Here is a 17,046-nt window from a genome sequence, read left to right as displayed (position 1 = left end):
ACATTATCATAGTTAGTAGCTATGGAGGTGCAGTTGCCAAGATATTTCCAAAAATGACTATTTAAAGCAGTGGCACTCTTTTATCTTTAAATGATATTAACTTCTCTATTGAAGTCTCTGCCTAAATTCCCATTGTTGGCAGAAAATTAATATCTCCACCATTTAGAGTAGATTTGTGTCACACACGATTGATGGGTTCTTTGAGTTTGTCCATGTTACAGGCTTCTCCAAAATATGTATGAAGAGTGTAGTACACCCTAGATTTTGGAAAGGAAGGAAGTCTACAAAAAACAGGGCAACAGTCAACCATGTCCTGTTCAAGCATGCACATGTTTTATTTAAGTATTTTCCAAAGGTCTATTTTTTTCCAGCATAATGCAGATATTATGCTATCCTTTGAAATAAGATATACGAATTTCAAACAAAATTGTCAAAAACAATGACCTTGGTTACTCCATATGGCACACAGAAATAATTACATTTCACTTACAATACAGATGCACTTAACACAGTCATCAATAGTCATTCACCACCAACACAGTATATTTTTAAATCACCTAAAACACCAAAAAATTTTTCTCTTTTCTGAAAGTCTAAAGAAATTAATAGTTTTGGATAAATGATATAAGTTGAAAAGGAGGCAGAATTGCAACGAAATAATCTAACTGCATTTTTAAATGTAATATTAAGAACATGAAAATAGAACTTTTCGTTGGGAATCAGAAGACCTAAGTATTCCTGATCGAGTTTTCTTTAGCCTACTTTTTAAAAAGTTTTTCAGCAAATGCCATCAAAGAAGTTTCACTATATATTTGCTCTAGAAGCATAAAGTGACATGAGGCAGGTGTTAATATAATTATTAATATTCACGCTTCAGGAAGATTAGTAACTTTTAAAAAGACTTACTAGGAATAAAGCCAGTTCTTCCCGTGAGACAGTAGAGTTTATCTGACTTTCACTCAGCAAAGTGTTTATAAATCTACTGTGTGCACAGCATTGCACTGGAAGCTAGTCTAGAAAGGGGAAGCAAGAATTTCTGGCTTTACTTGAAAATGGTTGGATTATTTCCTTTTTATGATAAATTATGATAAGCATTTTAAAATCTCTATAGTAGAGGGATAATTATTAACTCTTTCCACGTATTGAAGCTAAACTTATTCCTTACAGTGGTGGTTTGGAATGAACAAAACTTTTCACTGGACATAAAACTTTTTTACACTGCCACGTGCAGACATGTCTGCTGATATATTTTAAAGGTGAAAAGATATCAAGACTTTTCAGTTAAATGTACATAGAGCTCAATTTTGCATCATCAAACTCCTGTCCTCCTGATTTAGAGGAGAAAATTGCTCCTTGCAATATGCAGGAACCTTTCTGAGACAAATCTGTGCTGCCTTCCCCAGTGGCGTAGAAAGCATGCTTTCAACAAATATTGCTGCATAAAGCACTCCAGTTTATCTCTGCATTTCAATTCACGCTAGTTATTCTCAAAATGTATTCGAGATCTAAAGCAAAATAAATAATACATCAAGTGAGATTCTGGGATCACTGATCCTGTGATGCTAATCCCAGCCAATTCTTTTCATGAAACATACAATGATATATCCAGTATCTGGGCTTTTCCATAACAGCAAAAAGGTTAGAGATAATTCATAGATGTCAACTCCTTTTTTTTCCTGATTTTTGACAAGGGGATTGACGATGATGATAATCTACTTATAAGATAACTTGTTGGAGAATACAAAAGTAGGAAAGTCCTTTGAACTACAAAACATTAGTCCAGCTGATGATGATAAATCCAATAGAAAGGTGCTATAGAAATACAGGAACAAATAATGCACTGTCACAGGAATACAGTGGACCAAAGAATATTACAGAAAAACATTTACGGCACAAGGGTTTTGGATTAAAAAGTTATCTAAAACCTGGCGACATGAGAAGTTTTTCTATGGAATGTGGCTCTTATTGTATCTAAGAAGATCTGGAAATACAACAACAGAAAATCCTGATTCCTGATACAACAGGTGTACAATGAATTATTGCAGTTGTAACAGTATCTAGGTGCAAGGTAAAACAATAATTAATACTGAACTATCTGAACACTTTAGATTTACTAGTGAGCATCCCCATGAGAAATACTGCAGTTCTAAAAGGAGTTTATTTGCACAGCCCACCATGGAACATGAACAATCAGCTTGTTGTAAGTACACAGAAATTCCCTCTTTCTACAATTATAGTTTATCATGCCGATTCTGAAGACAACGTAAGGAAACTGAGATCACGACTCCAAAGAATTCTAGCATGCATTATGATGGTTTCCTTCAGTCAATACAAACGTGTTATATGAGGTTTTTTTTTTAATGTGTAATAATAATCTTCATCATAGCCAATGTTCATGGTTTTAACAGGAAAAATTTTTATCAAAATGTTTTCCGTATTTTTTTGTTTTGCATTCAACTGGAACATTATGTTCAAAGATTTATTTTATATATTTTATTAAAAAAGAGTTCTGGTCATAAGAAGCATCAATAGGCGGCATTTCATTGTGCTCATTCACAAAGTCAAAGGGCCACAGACTATTTCTCAGTTTGACAGGTTAGACTCCATCTAGAAATGCCATTTGGTGGTTTTATTTCCATCTTTAAGTTTGGAAACTTTGTCTTTGTTTCACTACCAACCTCCTTGCTTTGTCGTTTTCATCTGCGAAACATTTATTGTTTCTTCTTTCTTCCACATTGGGATTCTTTCCACAGCCAGGGCTCAAATTCTCTTGGACCTGATTCCAATTGTCTTACAGAGCAGACACTCTGACAATGTTGCCTCCTGAGTACTCAGGAGACTCCGGCCTGTCATCTCCTTCGGGGGTGGTTACTGGAGGTGTTGGGATGCTTATTATTGCTGTAGTCACATAAGGTTGTTCACAGTTTAGTTTAACACACTCTTCCATTTTGGCATTTAAACTGGATCGGCTGAGGAGGAAAACATAGATTTAAGAAAGTGAGTTGTTTACTTAAAATTTTCTTTCCAATAACGGAGGAATACATGTTTTCATGTTTATAAGTAACATTTTAAATGGCTAAGAACAATCACCAAGATTTAAAAAAATGAAACACCAAACGTTAAGATAAATTAACGTGAACATTAGGGCATTAACATCGAATAAATGTCTAAAAGCCAGCTGAATTTGGTTCAATCAGTGTTTCTCAAAGTGTTTTCTACAAAAATGCAGAGCAGGTGAGTTTTGGAAAGCCTAAGCTGAGCAAAGTAAAATAGTTTTCTTTAAGACAGGACCTCTGAGAGGTTTGAGATACCATCATGAAAGGGGCATACCCTGTGGATAAACCCCAATTCTTTTGCCCACAGAATCTCTTTACTACCTTGTCTCTTTGGGATATATGAGGCCCTTAAAGGCTCTCAACTTAGTGACAGCCAAATATTAAGAACTCAAGTTAGTCATTACTAATACTTAAACATTTTCCCAAGTGGTATTCTTGCATGAGTTATATACTCTGTGTAGGGAGGGGGAAAGAGGGTAGGAGTAAGGAGGGTAGACATAGGAGCTTTAAACTACTTTTTTTCCCATAGAAAACTTAATTAAAATGCTTGTCCTAAGATTTTCTTTATAAACACTTCTACATTTTCTATTTTGTTTTGGAATAAATGTAAAACAAGACACAGGCAGACTATCTTAGAGACAGAAATCTTTCATTGCTCCAACATTTAATATTGGAGCAATGAAATAATAATGGAATAATAATATTCCATTTAATCCCAGAGACATCTGATTGTTTTCCACAAAGACTGTTGGATGCCAAGCTTTTTAATTTGAAGAACAAAGGAAAATTCCTTGGACAGAAATTGATCTTTATAATGATTTATCTAATTGAAATGTACTATTGATACTTATTATTACACATGTATGATTTTGGTCCAAACAAGTAGCACGTAAACAGAAGCAAAGGGAAAATACCAATAGAAAAATTTCACTTAAATTGTCCACAAACTCACCAGAGGGAAACACTTTCAGCATTTTGCTTATCTTTTTTTGATATTGGATTGAGTTTTGTGTTTGTTGAGGCCCCAAATAACTTTATGATCAAAATTGTATACTGATTCAAAAGATTCCTTTGGGCACAGTTTTATTTTTCACTGTGACATTAACTATGTTGAATATTTTTGGGTGCTGTTGAATACCTTTCAATCATATCAATATCAATTTAATTTGTCTCTTTCGCTTGTGTTGACTATCATTTCAGGCCATATGTGTTGACTTAGGGGACTCCTGAGTGTAGAGGTCTCTGCTCAAGAAAAAGTTGTGAGGTTGAAGAGGTAAGAATACATTCGTGGGTGCTTGACCTTCTTATCTTCTTTCTATTCTTTTAGTACCGATTCAGCTACACCTTTGACTCTTAGTGAATATTACAGTAGATTAATTTTCCTACTTGTTTCAGACCAGTTTTGTCTCATTCTAGACCCGAGGAACTAGGATTTAATTGCCACAGAGGTGGCAACATGACAGTAGGTGGAGATGTGCTCTGAGAAGCAGCACAGGTGTGTCAACGCACACAGATTAATCTCAGGTACCTGTTAGATAGAGGGGTTCTCTCCACACATCTAATCTGAATCGTGCTGAGTTCTTGCACACTGCCTCGGTGGCTTCCTGATATGTTGGCATTTGGAATGCGGAAAGTTTTTTTGTGTCGTCTTGAACAGCAAGTGCTGGTGATGCCTTGTTGTGAAGAGACAGAGGGACTGTGACTTGAAGGACGATTAACTGTTGCAACTTCCATGCAGCTTTCTTCAAAGACTTGTTCATCCACAAACTCGTGATTCTGTTCCATAGTGGTAAGAAATGTGAAGAGAGCACAGGAACACATTTTAACTTAAAAAAAATGTATTTATTGTTTTTCCTGAAGTATGGTTGACTTACAGTATTATCACATTTTACCTCTGAAACAAAGATTTGAATAAGTTTCTTTTTAGAAATGAAATATGCCCACGTACATTTACACTATCTTATGGGTAAAAAAATATCATTTTCATAATAATTAGAATACCAAAGCTTCTTGTTGGCCTTTGTGTGAAAATAATATCTCTCTAGTTAGACCCTGAGATTGATATACACAGACTGATTTAGTATCCGTTTATAGACTAACTTTACCTTGAAATATCATTTATTAAGTTAAATATAAAATCTGGAAGTTATCAACTAAATATTAGAAACCCTCAAAAATGAATATAGATAATACCCGTGGGGAATGTGTAAATTCACATGTACTTTATTTTTAAACAAATTGACAGACTGAAGTTATGAGAAAGAGACTATTTTAATAGAATGTTCCAAGTTAGATTGTCTGTTATATATTAGCAAATATTTTCACATGGGATTGAAAATATTTTTTAATTAGAAAATGAGATAACTAAGACAATTCCCATTCCTTTAGATGCTCCTCTAAAATTCCCAGTATATAGAAAAATATGACTTATTAAGTAAAATAAGACTTATTCAATAAGTAAAATAAATTTATCAGAATGCATCACTTTATATTTGACCCAGAAGGGGTTAGCACTGAACTTTTGAGGTCTCCATTCTTATCTTTGTGATACATCACTGGCTGGACGCGTGATCTCTGTCTATGTTCCTCTAGCCCAGAAGCCAACAGTGGTGGACATCATCTCACATACCACACCTTAGTGAAACACAGTGTAAAATTTGCTTTTAAAATATTTAATAAAGGATTGCTTCCTAAATTGCCTGTGTCATACTTTTACCTCAGAAAAATAGGGAGAACATTTTTGGTCTGAACTACTAAGAATACCTTCAATTACTATTTTTTTTCTTTGTGTGGGTGGGAATAGTCTTAAAATAGAAGGCTTTGTCCATGCCAAATTTCATTTAATCATCTCTCATCCTAAAATATTAGTAAAACAACTGAAGGAATTTACTGGCTAATAGGAAAAATCTTGTTTTAGCTACTCATTTTGCCATTTCTTTGCTGAGACAAGCATTTTGAAGTAAATGAAATTTAACATTCTGTTTAGAGTCCAGAGGTTAATATGATCAGCTGAGACAGAATTTCATGTTAAATATTAAATTTTATAGAAAAAAATACAGCTCACAAAGGAGTCACAATCTGTTTTCTTCTATTACAACGCACATTTCACATACATAATACAAGTCATAAGGCGTGACATTCTAATTTATCTCATCAGTGATTGAAAGGGAAGAAGTCATTCTGTGGCTGGTTAACGTATATTTTTGTAAGTAGCTCAATTTAAACTATATTAATTAGTATTAAATAATTTTTGACTAGAAAAGCCCTAAAAGGTAACATAGTCAAAAAATGAAAATAGAAAGAAAAAGATAGGGATACATACATTTGATTATTGTTATCATTTAACTTCCAAAGAGTTATCCTAATAAAGTATAGATCTTTATTTAAGATACTAATATAATCTGTTTAAAGCCCTCAAATAATTTTCCATTTATTACGAGATAAAGATCAAAATTCTTTAAGTGCCTCCAAAACACAAGGTTATCTGGCCACTGCCTTCCTCTGCTCCTTGACTTGTGCCATGGCACCCTCTTTCCTCTGACCACCCTCAAGTTCTTTTACTTCCTCTTAGGCCAAGTTCCAGTCTTCCTCAGGTGCTCACATCAACTTTTAGCCCCTTCATTTCTTTGCCTAACTAACTCAAAATGGTCCTGTGGTTCTTAACTCAAGTTCCGCCAGGAAGCTTTGCCTGATCTGGTACCCTCTGGCTCCACCCTCTTTGCCCCCAGTCCACTGGGGCCCCATTTTCGCTTCCTCTGCTAGTTGTCCTTCTCTAGTAACATCCATGTTTTGTCCCAAACCTGCAGCCTCAAGGAGGGCAGAGGCCATACCTGACTTCACGGTGTATCTTGGGTCTGGCTCACTGTCTGGCACATAATAGGCAAGTAATAAATGTTGGTTGAAAGACTATATAAGTATATGAATAAGTGGATGGACAGTATGTCTGAATTGAGAATACAAATATGTGTCTCTTGTGAGTGAACAAGCAGACTTGATTCAAATACGGTGAAAGTTTTATTCTGCTCTGTGGTCACAGACTGTGTTCCCTTTTGACAAGCTAGCTAGAAAACAGATGCCTTTGTTAAAGAGGCGGTCCAACTGGGAGCTTACAAGTGGAGAAATGCAGACTGAATCCTCAGCCCCAAGGGGTATGCCAGTAATTAAATGCATCATTTTCTTATGAGAACAGATAGTTTTTATTATCAATCTCTGTTTATTATACCTGTGAATGAAAGAAATGCTTATATTCAGTTATTCTCTATTTTGTTATTACTATTGCTATTACCTTTATCCAGATGTCAGGAACACTTAAACTTCATTATTTTTATTTCTGTTTAATCAGCATTTTAAGAATCAGGAGAAGATATTTTATAGGACTTGCAGTCAGCTATTGGAAGACAACTTTCCATCTGCATTAAACTGATATTTTAGCCTAGGGTTAAGATTACCACTAAGGATAAAAACATTTTAATAAGTCTCTAAAATACTTTCTAAGTTGAAATGTCACTACAATCTTTTAAAGTAATTTCAATTATTGTGGATTTTTTTGGTTTTTAGTATATTTTGCAGTAATGCAGATGGTGAAATTGTGCTTGGCTGCATTAAATATTCACAAAAACCAATGGGATTACTGTCTGAGTTGCAGGGGCAGCCAGTCCTGCCTTTTCCTTACCGTGGTTTTTTCCAGGCAGTGAAGCAGGTGGTGGTGCTGGGTTTCAAAGCTGGAGCCGGATTTGCTAACAAAGGCTTGCTCATCCTCAGAGGACTGTTAACAGGGAGAAGACAGAATGGTTTTCTATTTTATTTGCAAACAATGAGAACCTCAGCCACATATTTCCAAAGAGAGATCTGGCCTATTTCCTGAGATTAAATGGCAGCATTTTATTTTATTTTTTAACTAAAATGGATCAAATGTAGAGTTGCTTTTGAGTTTGATAATCAGCATTTACGTTTTCATCAAATTAGCGGTCTGGCCTTTTAGACTTGCCTCCATGAATTGAAAATTTAATTTTCTTTTACTCATTCATCTCCCAGCTACCTTTGAAAGCCTGGGATAATAATATTTAATCTAGTACTTAGATAATCCTGAAACCACCTTCATGCTTACCTACACAAAAGCTATTATGTAAGTAAAGATGATTGGAATCCTAAAAATTAAAAGAGAGTTTTGAGGTAAAAGTAAAGTTTCTCAAATTATATTTCATACCATGTGAACTTTATAACACAGAATGGTGTTCCCTCTTCAGTAAGAAGGAAAACAAGACAGATGTCAACCCTCCCGCCGCCGCATCACCACTCAAATGAACTTTAAGGAGCGTACATAATTTTGAAATTAAAAAAAAAAAAAACCTAGGTATTTGAGTCGTTGAGAATTTTTGACTTTTCCCAAGTTTCTGTGAGACAGTGCAGAAATATTGCCCAACCATGAATGGGAATCATGATTCACTGGCAATATTTCATAGCCCAGCTTCTAGCCTCCAGCCAGTAAGGTCCAGGGCGACGGGCATGGAATTGGCTATTTATCCAAGGTGTCCTGGTTTGTTTTTGTGGAAATATGGTATTATAAACCATAATATGTATACTAAACATACACAGTCATTGTATTCCACCTGGGATGCCATTGTTAGAAAACAATTTTCGTGGCTAGTTCTAGTAAAGACACATTTTTTTCCTCTTAAAAAGACAAGAGAAAAGATGGTACAGGGTGAGGTTATTAAAAGATGACACCTTTGTTGTTTCATAGCCATTTTCGCAACCACCCACAGTAAAATTATATGGTTAAGTAGAGCTAAATCAATATTGCACCAATAATTTGAACATTAAAGGAAACGAAATGCTTGACTTGTACCTGCAGTTGGTTACTGAGTAAGCCATTCCGTTTGCTCTGCATATAAGCGTTTGCACTTCCGCTTTTGGCTGCCCGGATCCTGGCCAGTCTGGCTTTCTGTAAGAGAAGAAGCAGCAATGTCCTATTAAGATCTGTGACTGGATTTCTTAAAACACTGAGTGCATTCTTATATAATCCTACTGTCAGCATACATATTTTTAAAAGCATGCCAGCTTCTCACATGTAACTACTGAAAAGTAAACTTTCACAATTTAAGTGCTTTATTTTAGTTAACGTTTATCAGTGAGATTGATGAACTACTTTGGAGTTGGGTTATACGTTTAAGAATTGTAATTAAGTCTTTACAGTAAGATCATGTTATTTCAGTGTTGTTTCTGTCAATTGTATCAAGAGAAAAATAGCAGTACGGCTTATATTTTCACTTATCCCAATCTGAGTAACTTAATGAAATGAAGACCCAGCAAACCAACAGCCAACTTCTTTTCATTTAAACTAATGTTCTTTTAAATTTAGTAACTAAGTTCCAGGAACCTACTGCCTTTCTTTTTTTTCTTTCCTCCTCTCTTCCCTACCCCTCCCCTCCCCTCTCCTCTCTATTTCTTACCTGCCTCCCTCCCGCTTTCCTTCCTTCCTTTCTCTCTCCCTTCCTTCGGTCCTTCCTTTAAAGAAAACTATTCAGTTGTATCTGCATCCTCAAATATCAAATTCTGTTTTTGCAATTCTTTTGTTAAATTGGCCAGTGTACGTGCTGTACAACATGAGCTCTCTAAAAAAAAAAAAAATTTACCACTACCCTAAACTTATCCACTTTGTCTACTGGTTGGACTTCTGATATTCTGTTCTACTTTAAAACTGCTGTTGTGTATCTGCCCCAGACTGTCATGGTATGAGTCTGGTTTTCATTTCCTGGGAAGCAGTATTTTGGTGACCATTCTGTTCATGTGACACATAGAACGAATGTATGTAAGGAAGAAACTGGAGTGGTTTGGGTAAGAACTTACTTGTAATGACTCCGTCTTTTCTCTTTCTAAACAACCCTGAGGAAGACTATCTCTGTCTCTAGCCCTGGAATCTTCTTTTTAATAAAACAATTTTAATTATCTAGATTTTTTAAATGGAGAGTGAATATATACATATGACAAAAATTTTGAGACTACAATAGTACATGAAAAACGAGTAAGTCTCTCTGGACTTACCTACACCTGTTCTTCAGAGTCAACCACTGGCAATATTTCTAGAGAATCTTACCAGAAATATTCTAGACATAAAAAAGCAAATATATATTCCTATGTATAAACGCATACATTTTTACTCGGGAGAATATGCTGCACACTCTTCTGCACTCAGCTGTTTTCATTTAGTACAACTGGGACTCCTCCCATATCTATATAAAGCCACCTCATTTATTTACGGTTGTGTAATATGCCACTGTAGGAATGAGAAGCATCATTTAGCTAGCAGGCCAACCACAATTAATTTTTAAGGCATTTTTTGCTACTACAAGAAATGTTGCCTGCTTGGAACATCATGATGAGCCAATCTGCAAGACAAATCTCTAGAAGCAGCATTATTCCTGGATCAAAGGGTGTGTGTGTTTGTTTTGTTTGATAGGTTTTACCAAACTGCCCTCCACAGTTGTACCAAGGTGCCCTTTTATGCACACCCACAGCATTTGACAGTAGCACTGAGATGTTGGAAGCTCTCAGAATAGCATTAAGATATCATCTGGCTTCAGCTCCATCCCTTCTCTCTTCCTCTGTGAATTTCTTCTTCGTGTGTGCTGATTCTAGGTTAAAATAAAACTGTACATAGATCATATTTATAAGTGATGGGAAAAATAGACAAATTTCACTCTTGGTTGGCACAATAGTGTTTAGATGACTCAAAATACTGAGACAGTTCTAAAGAATGAAGTTGGAAGGTAGAAAATGCTTAACTTCAAGCTGTATGGTGCAGCCAGGATTTCAGAACAGACTCAATAAAACAACGGGAAGTGACAAGCACATTTGGAAATGACTTAGAATTGACGTAATAATTCAGAAATAAGTAATATAAATATACATTTGGTTTCCAGAAAGGGGTATTGTTGAAACTTCAGTCCTAAAGTCTCACTGAGCTCCTGGAACATTCAATGTTCCAGCAAATATATATTTGCCTTTTTTGGTTCCCTTCCTCCCTCAACCTTCCCCTCCTCTTTCTTTCTTTCTTTTTTTTTTTGCAACCACTGCATGTAATTATATTGCCTATATCATAGTTACTAGTCTCACCTATGTCATTCTCCAAGCATTTAGCCTCAGTATTAGGAAATACTACTTTCTTTCATAAATGAAACATGTACATTACCCAAAAATACTGTCCAACAAAGGAAAATGACATATTTTCCATAATGGAAAACATACATATTATGGCAACCACTACCACAGAAGCAGTTCTAAGTTTAGGGAAAAAGAAACAGTTGTTTTAGAAGCAGAATAGCTATTTTGCTAAGTCATGTACTGTGTTAGAAAAAGAACCTCCCATCTCAGTTTCATTCACGACTTTGCTTTCATTTTACTACAATACTATATGAGTTACTTGGTTTACTTGGTCTTGTGGCACACCATGCCAAATGTCTGCTGAATGCTGGCCTTCAACCAGAATACCAGAAATAGGAGATTAAAAATGGAAATAAGTATAAGGTACTAAAATGCGAGACATGGTAATGCTCTCAAGATATATTAAGCTTTGGCTAAGAAGATAATACTCATAAAAAGATAAAAGTCAAAATAAAGTCAAACAGAATTACCAAATAGAGAACAGAGATAGCAAGTGACGTAAGGTTTGGGAGGAAGAGAGAAATGACTATGAGTTGATCTGTCAAGGGAAAGTTACATTGAGGATGCAGGACTTGGGACATAAGATTCAGAAATTTGAAGAGAGTAAGAAAAAGGACTAAATGTCTCCATATTCTGCCATTATATTCTGGCGTGTGTGTGTGTGTGTGTGTGTGTGTGTGTGCGTGTGTAGAAGAGGATTTTTCTTCAGATACTGAACACTTGCTGTTTTAATTGAAAGATATGCAAGACTGTCTTATTTTAATTGTGTATGTTTTGCTTGAGCTTGGTGCTGTCAATGGGACTAAACATGAACAATTCTGGTCTAAAAAAGCATTTTGTAATATTTATTATTCAGCTTGACTGACACCTACTGAATGGACATCTTGCTTGACTGAATTAGCTGGTTATTTTTGCATAACTCTGAGATTTGTGAAATCACCCAGTTCCAGATAAATTGAAACTATCTTAGCCTAATGAATGTTTATTGTTTTTTAAAAAATTTCTTGGGAAGGAAAATAGAAAATATCCCTTGGTAAGTAACTTATTTATTTCCATATCCACCTTTCTTTCTTAGATGACTATGTTCAGTTTTTGGTCACAGACTATTTACTGGACATACCACATTAGGTTATTATATTTGGCTTTCTATATACTAGTAGTCACAATATTAAAATTCATTGCATTATGGCAGAAACTTAGAATACAGGAGATACTTTAAAGATAAAAAATTCATGAATCATGCTTTTCAATTTAGTGTACTTTTAAAATATCATTTATTTATTTTTACATTCTAAATTTATTTAGACCAAAAAGCTTCTAAAACATTCTAAGATTTTCTATATTATTTGCTTGTTGCAGATGACAAAATTTAAAAAAAGAACAGATATTTTGAAGACTGGTTTATTTGAAAATCAGATTTGTACTTCAAAGAGTTTTCATGCAGGTAGCTCCTTTTTTTTGGCATTGAGAAAATGAATGATAGGTGGCTCATATTAAAGAAGACGTTTCTAGACTGGAGACGGATGGATGCTGGAGAGCTATGCTTTTTGTAGGATTTCTGTTATTTTTAAACGATGCACTTGTGTGTACCCAGTAGAGAGACTGTAGTGTGTGGGCAGAGCCACAGCTGTGGTATATGACAAGCCCTGATGGAGGCCAACTGTGGCCAAAATTCCTCCATCTCTGCTTGTGAAAGTGTGCCCTGCCTGAGACTACAACTGCCCAGAGGGTGCCTTGTTTATTGGATTATCAGTTTTATTTATTACTATTCTCTACAATAATTAAAGTCTTGATACTTGTCCAAAAATGGGGGATTCCATAAAGCAAGAAATTACAAGGCTAAAAGAGTGATACTTTGCTAAAGGAAGCAGACCTCTGACAATGGATGTCAACAACTTCTCTGGACAACATGCTGTGTGACCACGTTGATTAACCTCAACTTTCCAAAGAGTTACTTTATGAGGTTTTATATTTTATACTGTATGAAGTATAAAGTATACTTTTTGCTTTACTAAAGAGATCAACATTGTTCAAAAGCATGTTTAAAATCCTGTTCTAGAACTACCTACAAAGCCAGTTATGAACTGCACCAAAATCTCTCATGATATTTTAGGGTTATACCCATACTGTACATCCACTTTAATCATTGTTATGAATGCTTTTTTTGATATTAAAAAAATGAATCTATTCTTAAAGGACATGATACAGTATCAATGAAGAATCCTGGAAATCTAGCCACCATAGCCTTAAGGAAACTGTAAAAGAGATTTCCATAATTATTTTTAAGTAACAAGGGCCCTGACTCTCAAGGTGATTATTTTGACAAAGAATGGGGAGGGGAAGTGTGCTAACATTTAGTCAGTTTTTCTTTTTTGTAACATCTTTATTGGAGTATAATTGCTTTACAATGGTGTGTTAGTTTCTGCTGTATAACAAAGTGAGTCAGCTATACATGGACATATATCCCCATATCCCCTCCCTCTTGTAGTCAGTTTTTCTGAGAGGCATCTATCTTAGTGTTCAAGTGTATGAACCTGGAAGCCAGATCCCTTGGATTGAGTGAGAGTTCTCCAATTTTTTAGGTATGCAACCTTAGAATTTCTCAAATCCTGGGTAGTTTAGAATTCACATCTACGGAATAGGAATAATAATGGTAACTAACTTCTAGGCTTGTTGAGAAGACTATATAAATTATTTTTTTTTAAAAAAAAACATCAAACCAATACCTGGCACATAGGAAGCCACCAGTAAATGTTAAATCTTGTTAATATTATGATATGCTTATATATATTTATATACATTTACATATAATCTTAATCTTATTGTGATGTAGGTATTGTTTTCCTGCTTTCACAAATGAGTATGCAACCTGTTTACTTTGAGATCAGTTCATTGATGTGAAGTTCAGAGAAACAGTAAACTGCTGGGCCAAAAATAAAACTCAGCTACTAATGATCAAATTTCTCCTACTTCCTGTGTCAACTATGTTGGATATCTGAGACCTATTTTGGTGCCCTTTAATAGCCCCTGTCTACTGGAACCAGCTTGATCCCTGATGGACAGAGACTAAATGAATCAGATCAAGAAATCTGATTCTAATAAAATTTGCCAAGAATCTATCTTTGATTTTACTACTATCATTAGTGCTGTTCACCAAATATTTCTTTCCTTTTGTCTCTGGTTGCACAGGAGGATTGTCTTTCCCTGCCTGTTTTGAAGATACACACGGCTATGTGACTTACTTTGGTTAAGGCAACAGAGATGGAAGTGATTTGGCCCACTTCCAGGAGGAGGTTTTAGGAGTCAGTGTGTGATTCATCATGTCCTTTTACCCCTGCTTGAATGATTGCAGATGCACATTGTCAAGATGGAGTTTCTATCACCAGACCAATCTGTAGCATGATTAAGAAATACTCCTTGTTGCTTTAAGCTACTAAGATATTAAGGTTCTTTTTTAACTATAGTATAATTTAGCTTGTGCTGACTGATGCAACTATCGACCAAATCCAGAACACTGAATAGCCAGTAGGGGATTTTAAAGCTTACTATACAAAATGGGAGACACTAAATTGTGGTTGCACAGAACTGAATACACACCTTTTGTGCTCTCCGTTTGTCTGCTCGTTGATTTTGGTGGTAGATTCGACTGAAATTGGATACAATCACTGGGACAGGCAGAGCAATGACCAAGACCCCGCTCAGTGAACAGATGGATCCGAAAATCTTCCCTGCTATGGTTTTTGGTACCATGTCACCATACCTTGGGTTAGAGAAAAAAATATATTAAGTCATAGAAAGTTATTTCTATCTGCTACAAATAGTTTTCAGCTTTAACTCAAATGATTTTTTGGACCAATGTATCTCTACTTCATGGCTAAAATATACATGGCTTAAGACTTCTATCAACTAGACATTATGAATATCTGAGTATAAAAATTACCTTTCAACTTTGCAGAAATTGACTCTAACATTTACAAATTGCTTTGATTGGAAAATATTTTAAGCCAGATGATGTAATGAGAACTGTTTAATTTGTCCTTTATATCACATGGCATTGTTCTTTACATTTACTTATAGTCAACATTTCCATGCTGAATTTTATAGTCTAGATAACACTCTTGTCCACTTAATTTTTTTCAACATTGGACTGGTTATGAAATTTAAATAGAAAAAGTGGTATATCACATTCCTGTCATCAGATATAATATCTTAAAAAAGTGAACTTTCCAAGGTCCCATTAACCTTCACTTGTGAAATCCAATGGCCATTTCGCCATGATGATCTTACTCAATCTCTTATTTGTATTTGATTGGTTTTCTCTCTCCTTAAAATACTTTCTATTGGTTTCAACGTTAGCAAATTTCCTTAGTGGCCTTCTACCTCATTGGTTGTTTCTGCTCCATCTTCTTTTCTGGCTCCTTTCCCTTATCTGATTTCTAAATTTTGGAGTAATTTAGGTCTCAGCCTCTTATCTTCTCCGTATAAACCCTCTTCCTATGTGATTTTATCCAGTCCCATAGCTTAGAACTATCTACATGCTGCCGATACACTAATTTACATCAACACCCCGATGTCTATCTTGAAAATCAGTGGGTTCTGCTCTGATTATTCCTACCGCTAGATGTTTAAGAACCAATTAAGACTTAAATTAGCCAAAAAGGAACTCTTATTTCCCTAGCTTCCTCCAGCCCCCTCAAATCTGTTCCTGTCATCGTCTACCACCTCTAATTCAATGGAACCACAAACCACCCAGTTGCTCATATACCAACACAGAAAGAGCCACCCATCTTTCGTCCCTGCATCTCATTTCCCAGCTCATCTTGCTGCCTCTGACCAAACCAAACTATATTCCATCCGGGTCTCTTTCCTCAACCTCCATTTTACAATAATCTAAGCCATCATCATCGCTTCCCAGAGCCATGGATATTGCTTCTTACTTGAACTTTCGTTTCTACATTTACCTCGTTAGAATTCATACCAATATACCAGCCAGAGTTACAGCTTTTAAAATGGAGACTGGGCTCTTGCTACTTTGCTTAAACCTTCTAATAAACCTGAAACTAAAATAAATCCAAACTCCTCACTCTTGTCTCCACCGGCTTACATCCTTTAGTCTCTGGCTATATTTCACGCCATCTTCCACCAGGCTCCCCATCCTCTGGCCACACTGGCCATCTGAATTTCTATCACATGTGTAGCCCCTAGATCATCATTATTCAGGTTGAGACTTCATTGTCTCCATTCCAGAAGTTATTTTCTGGCCATCTTCCCCTTAGTGGTATTCTTTTCCCCCATCTGTATAATACCTTCCCATTTGACTGTCTTCACAGTACTTACTAACACATGAAACTTCCTAATTTGTTCATGTGTTTATTCTTTGGCTCCCCACATGCCCTGCTGACCTGAGAATCTAACCTTGATGAAGCTGGAGCTGTTCTATTTTGTATCTCACTAGCACAAAGCAAGTTCTTAATAAATATTAGTTAAATGAATATGTTTTCTCTACCTTATTGATATAGAGTTCTTCTAAGAGTTCATTCCCGGAGAGGGGGTCAAGGAGGAGGTCTTTATTTATTGAAATATAAGTGACATATAACATTATATTAGTTTCAGGTGGACAACATATCGATTTGATATATGCATTTTTAATTGAGATATAAGTGACGTATAACATTCTATTAATTTCAAGAAGGAGATCTTCTGATCATAGTACTGCAGAAGTTGCCCAGCTGCACCTCTGGAGCTACAGCTACTCCCTGCTTGCTTCAGGGCTCCAGGGTGCTCAGCACACTGAGAGTTTAGTCCTTAGAAACAGGGCACAGATATT

At 35.6% G+C, this 17,046-nt stretch overlaps 1 protein-coding gene across 1 annotated transcript; it reads right to left on the bottom strand.

Moving 5' to 3' along the window:
- Positions 1–310: 310 nt before the first annotated feature.
- Positions 311–14,978, bottom strand: KCND2 (potassium voltage-gated channel subfamily D member 2). The gene is made up of 5 exons (XM_007459329.1): positions 14,817–14,978; positions 8,905–9,000; positions 7,729–7,821; positions 4,585–4,832; positions 311–2,969 (listed from the first exon to the last, which is right to left on the bottom strand). Exons 1-5 carry the CDS (start codon positions 14,967–14,969, stop codon positions 2,792–2,794), a joined length of 768 nt encoding a protein of 255 aa, XP_007459391.1. The 5' UTR covers positions 14,970–14,978; the 3' UTR covers positions 311–2,791.
- Positions 14,979–17,046: the final 2,068 nt, after the last annotated feature.

This window comes from Lipotes vexillifer, unplaced genomic scaffold (assembly GCF_000442215.2).
Source record: "Lipotes vexillifer unplaced genomic scaffold, Lipotes_vexillifer_v1.1 scaffold116, whole genome shotgun sequence".
In the NCBI taxonomy this organism is placed as follows: domain Eukaryota; kingdom Metazoa; phylum Chordata; class Mammalia; order Artiodactyla; family Lipotidae; genus Lipotes; species Lipotes vexillifer.
Note: the sequence above shows the minus strand (reverse complement) of the source record. Positions and strands in the feature narration are given on the sequence as shown.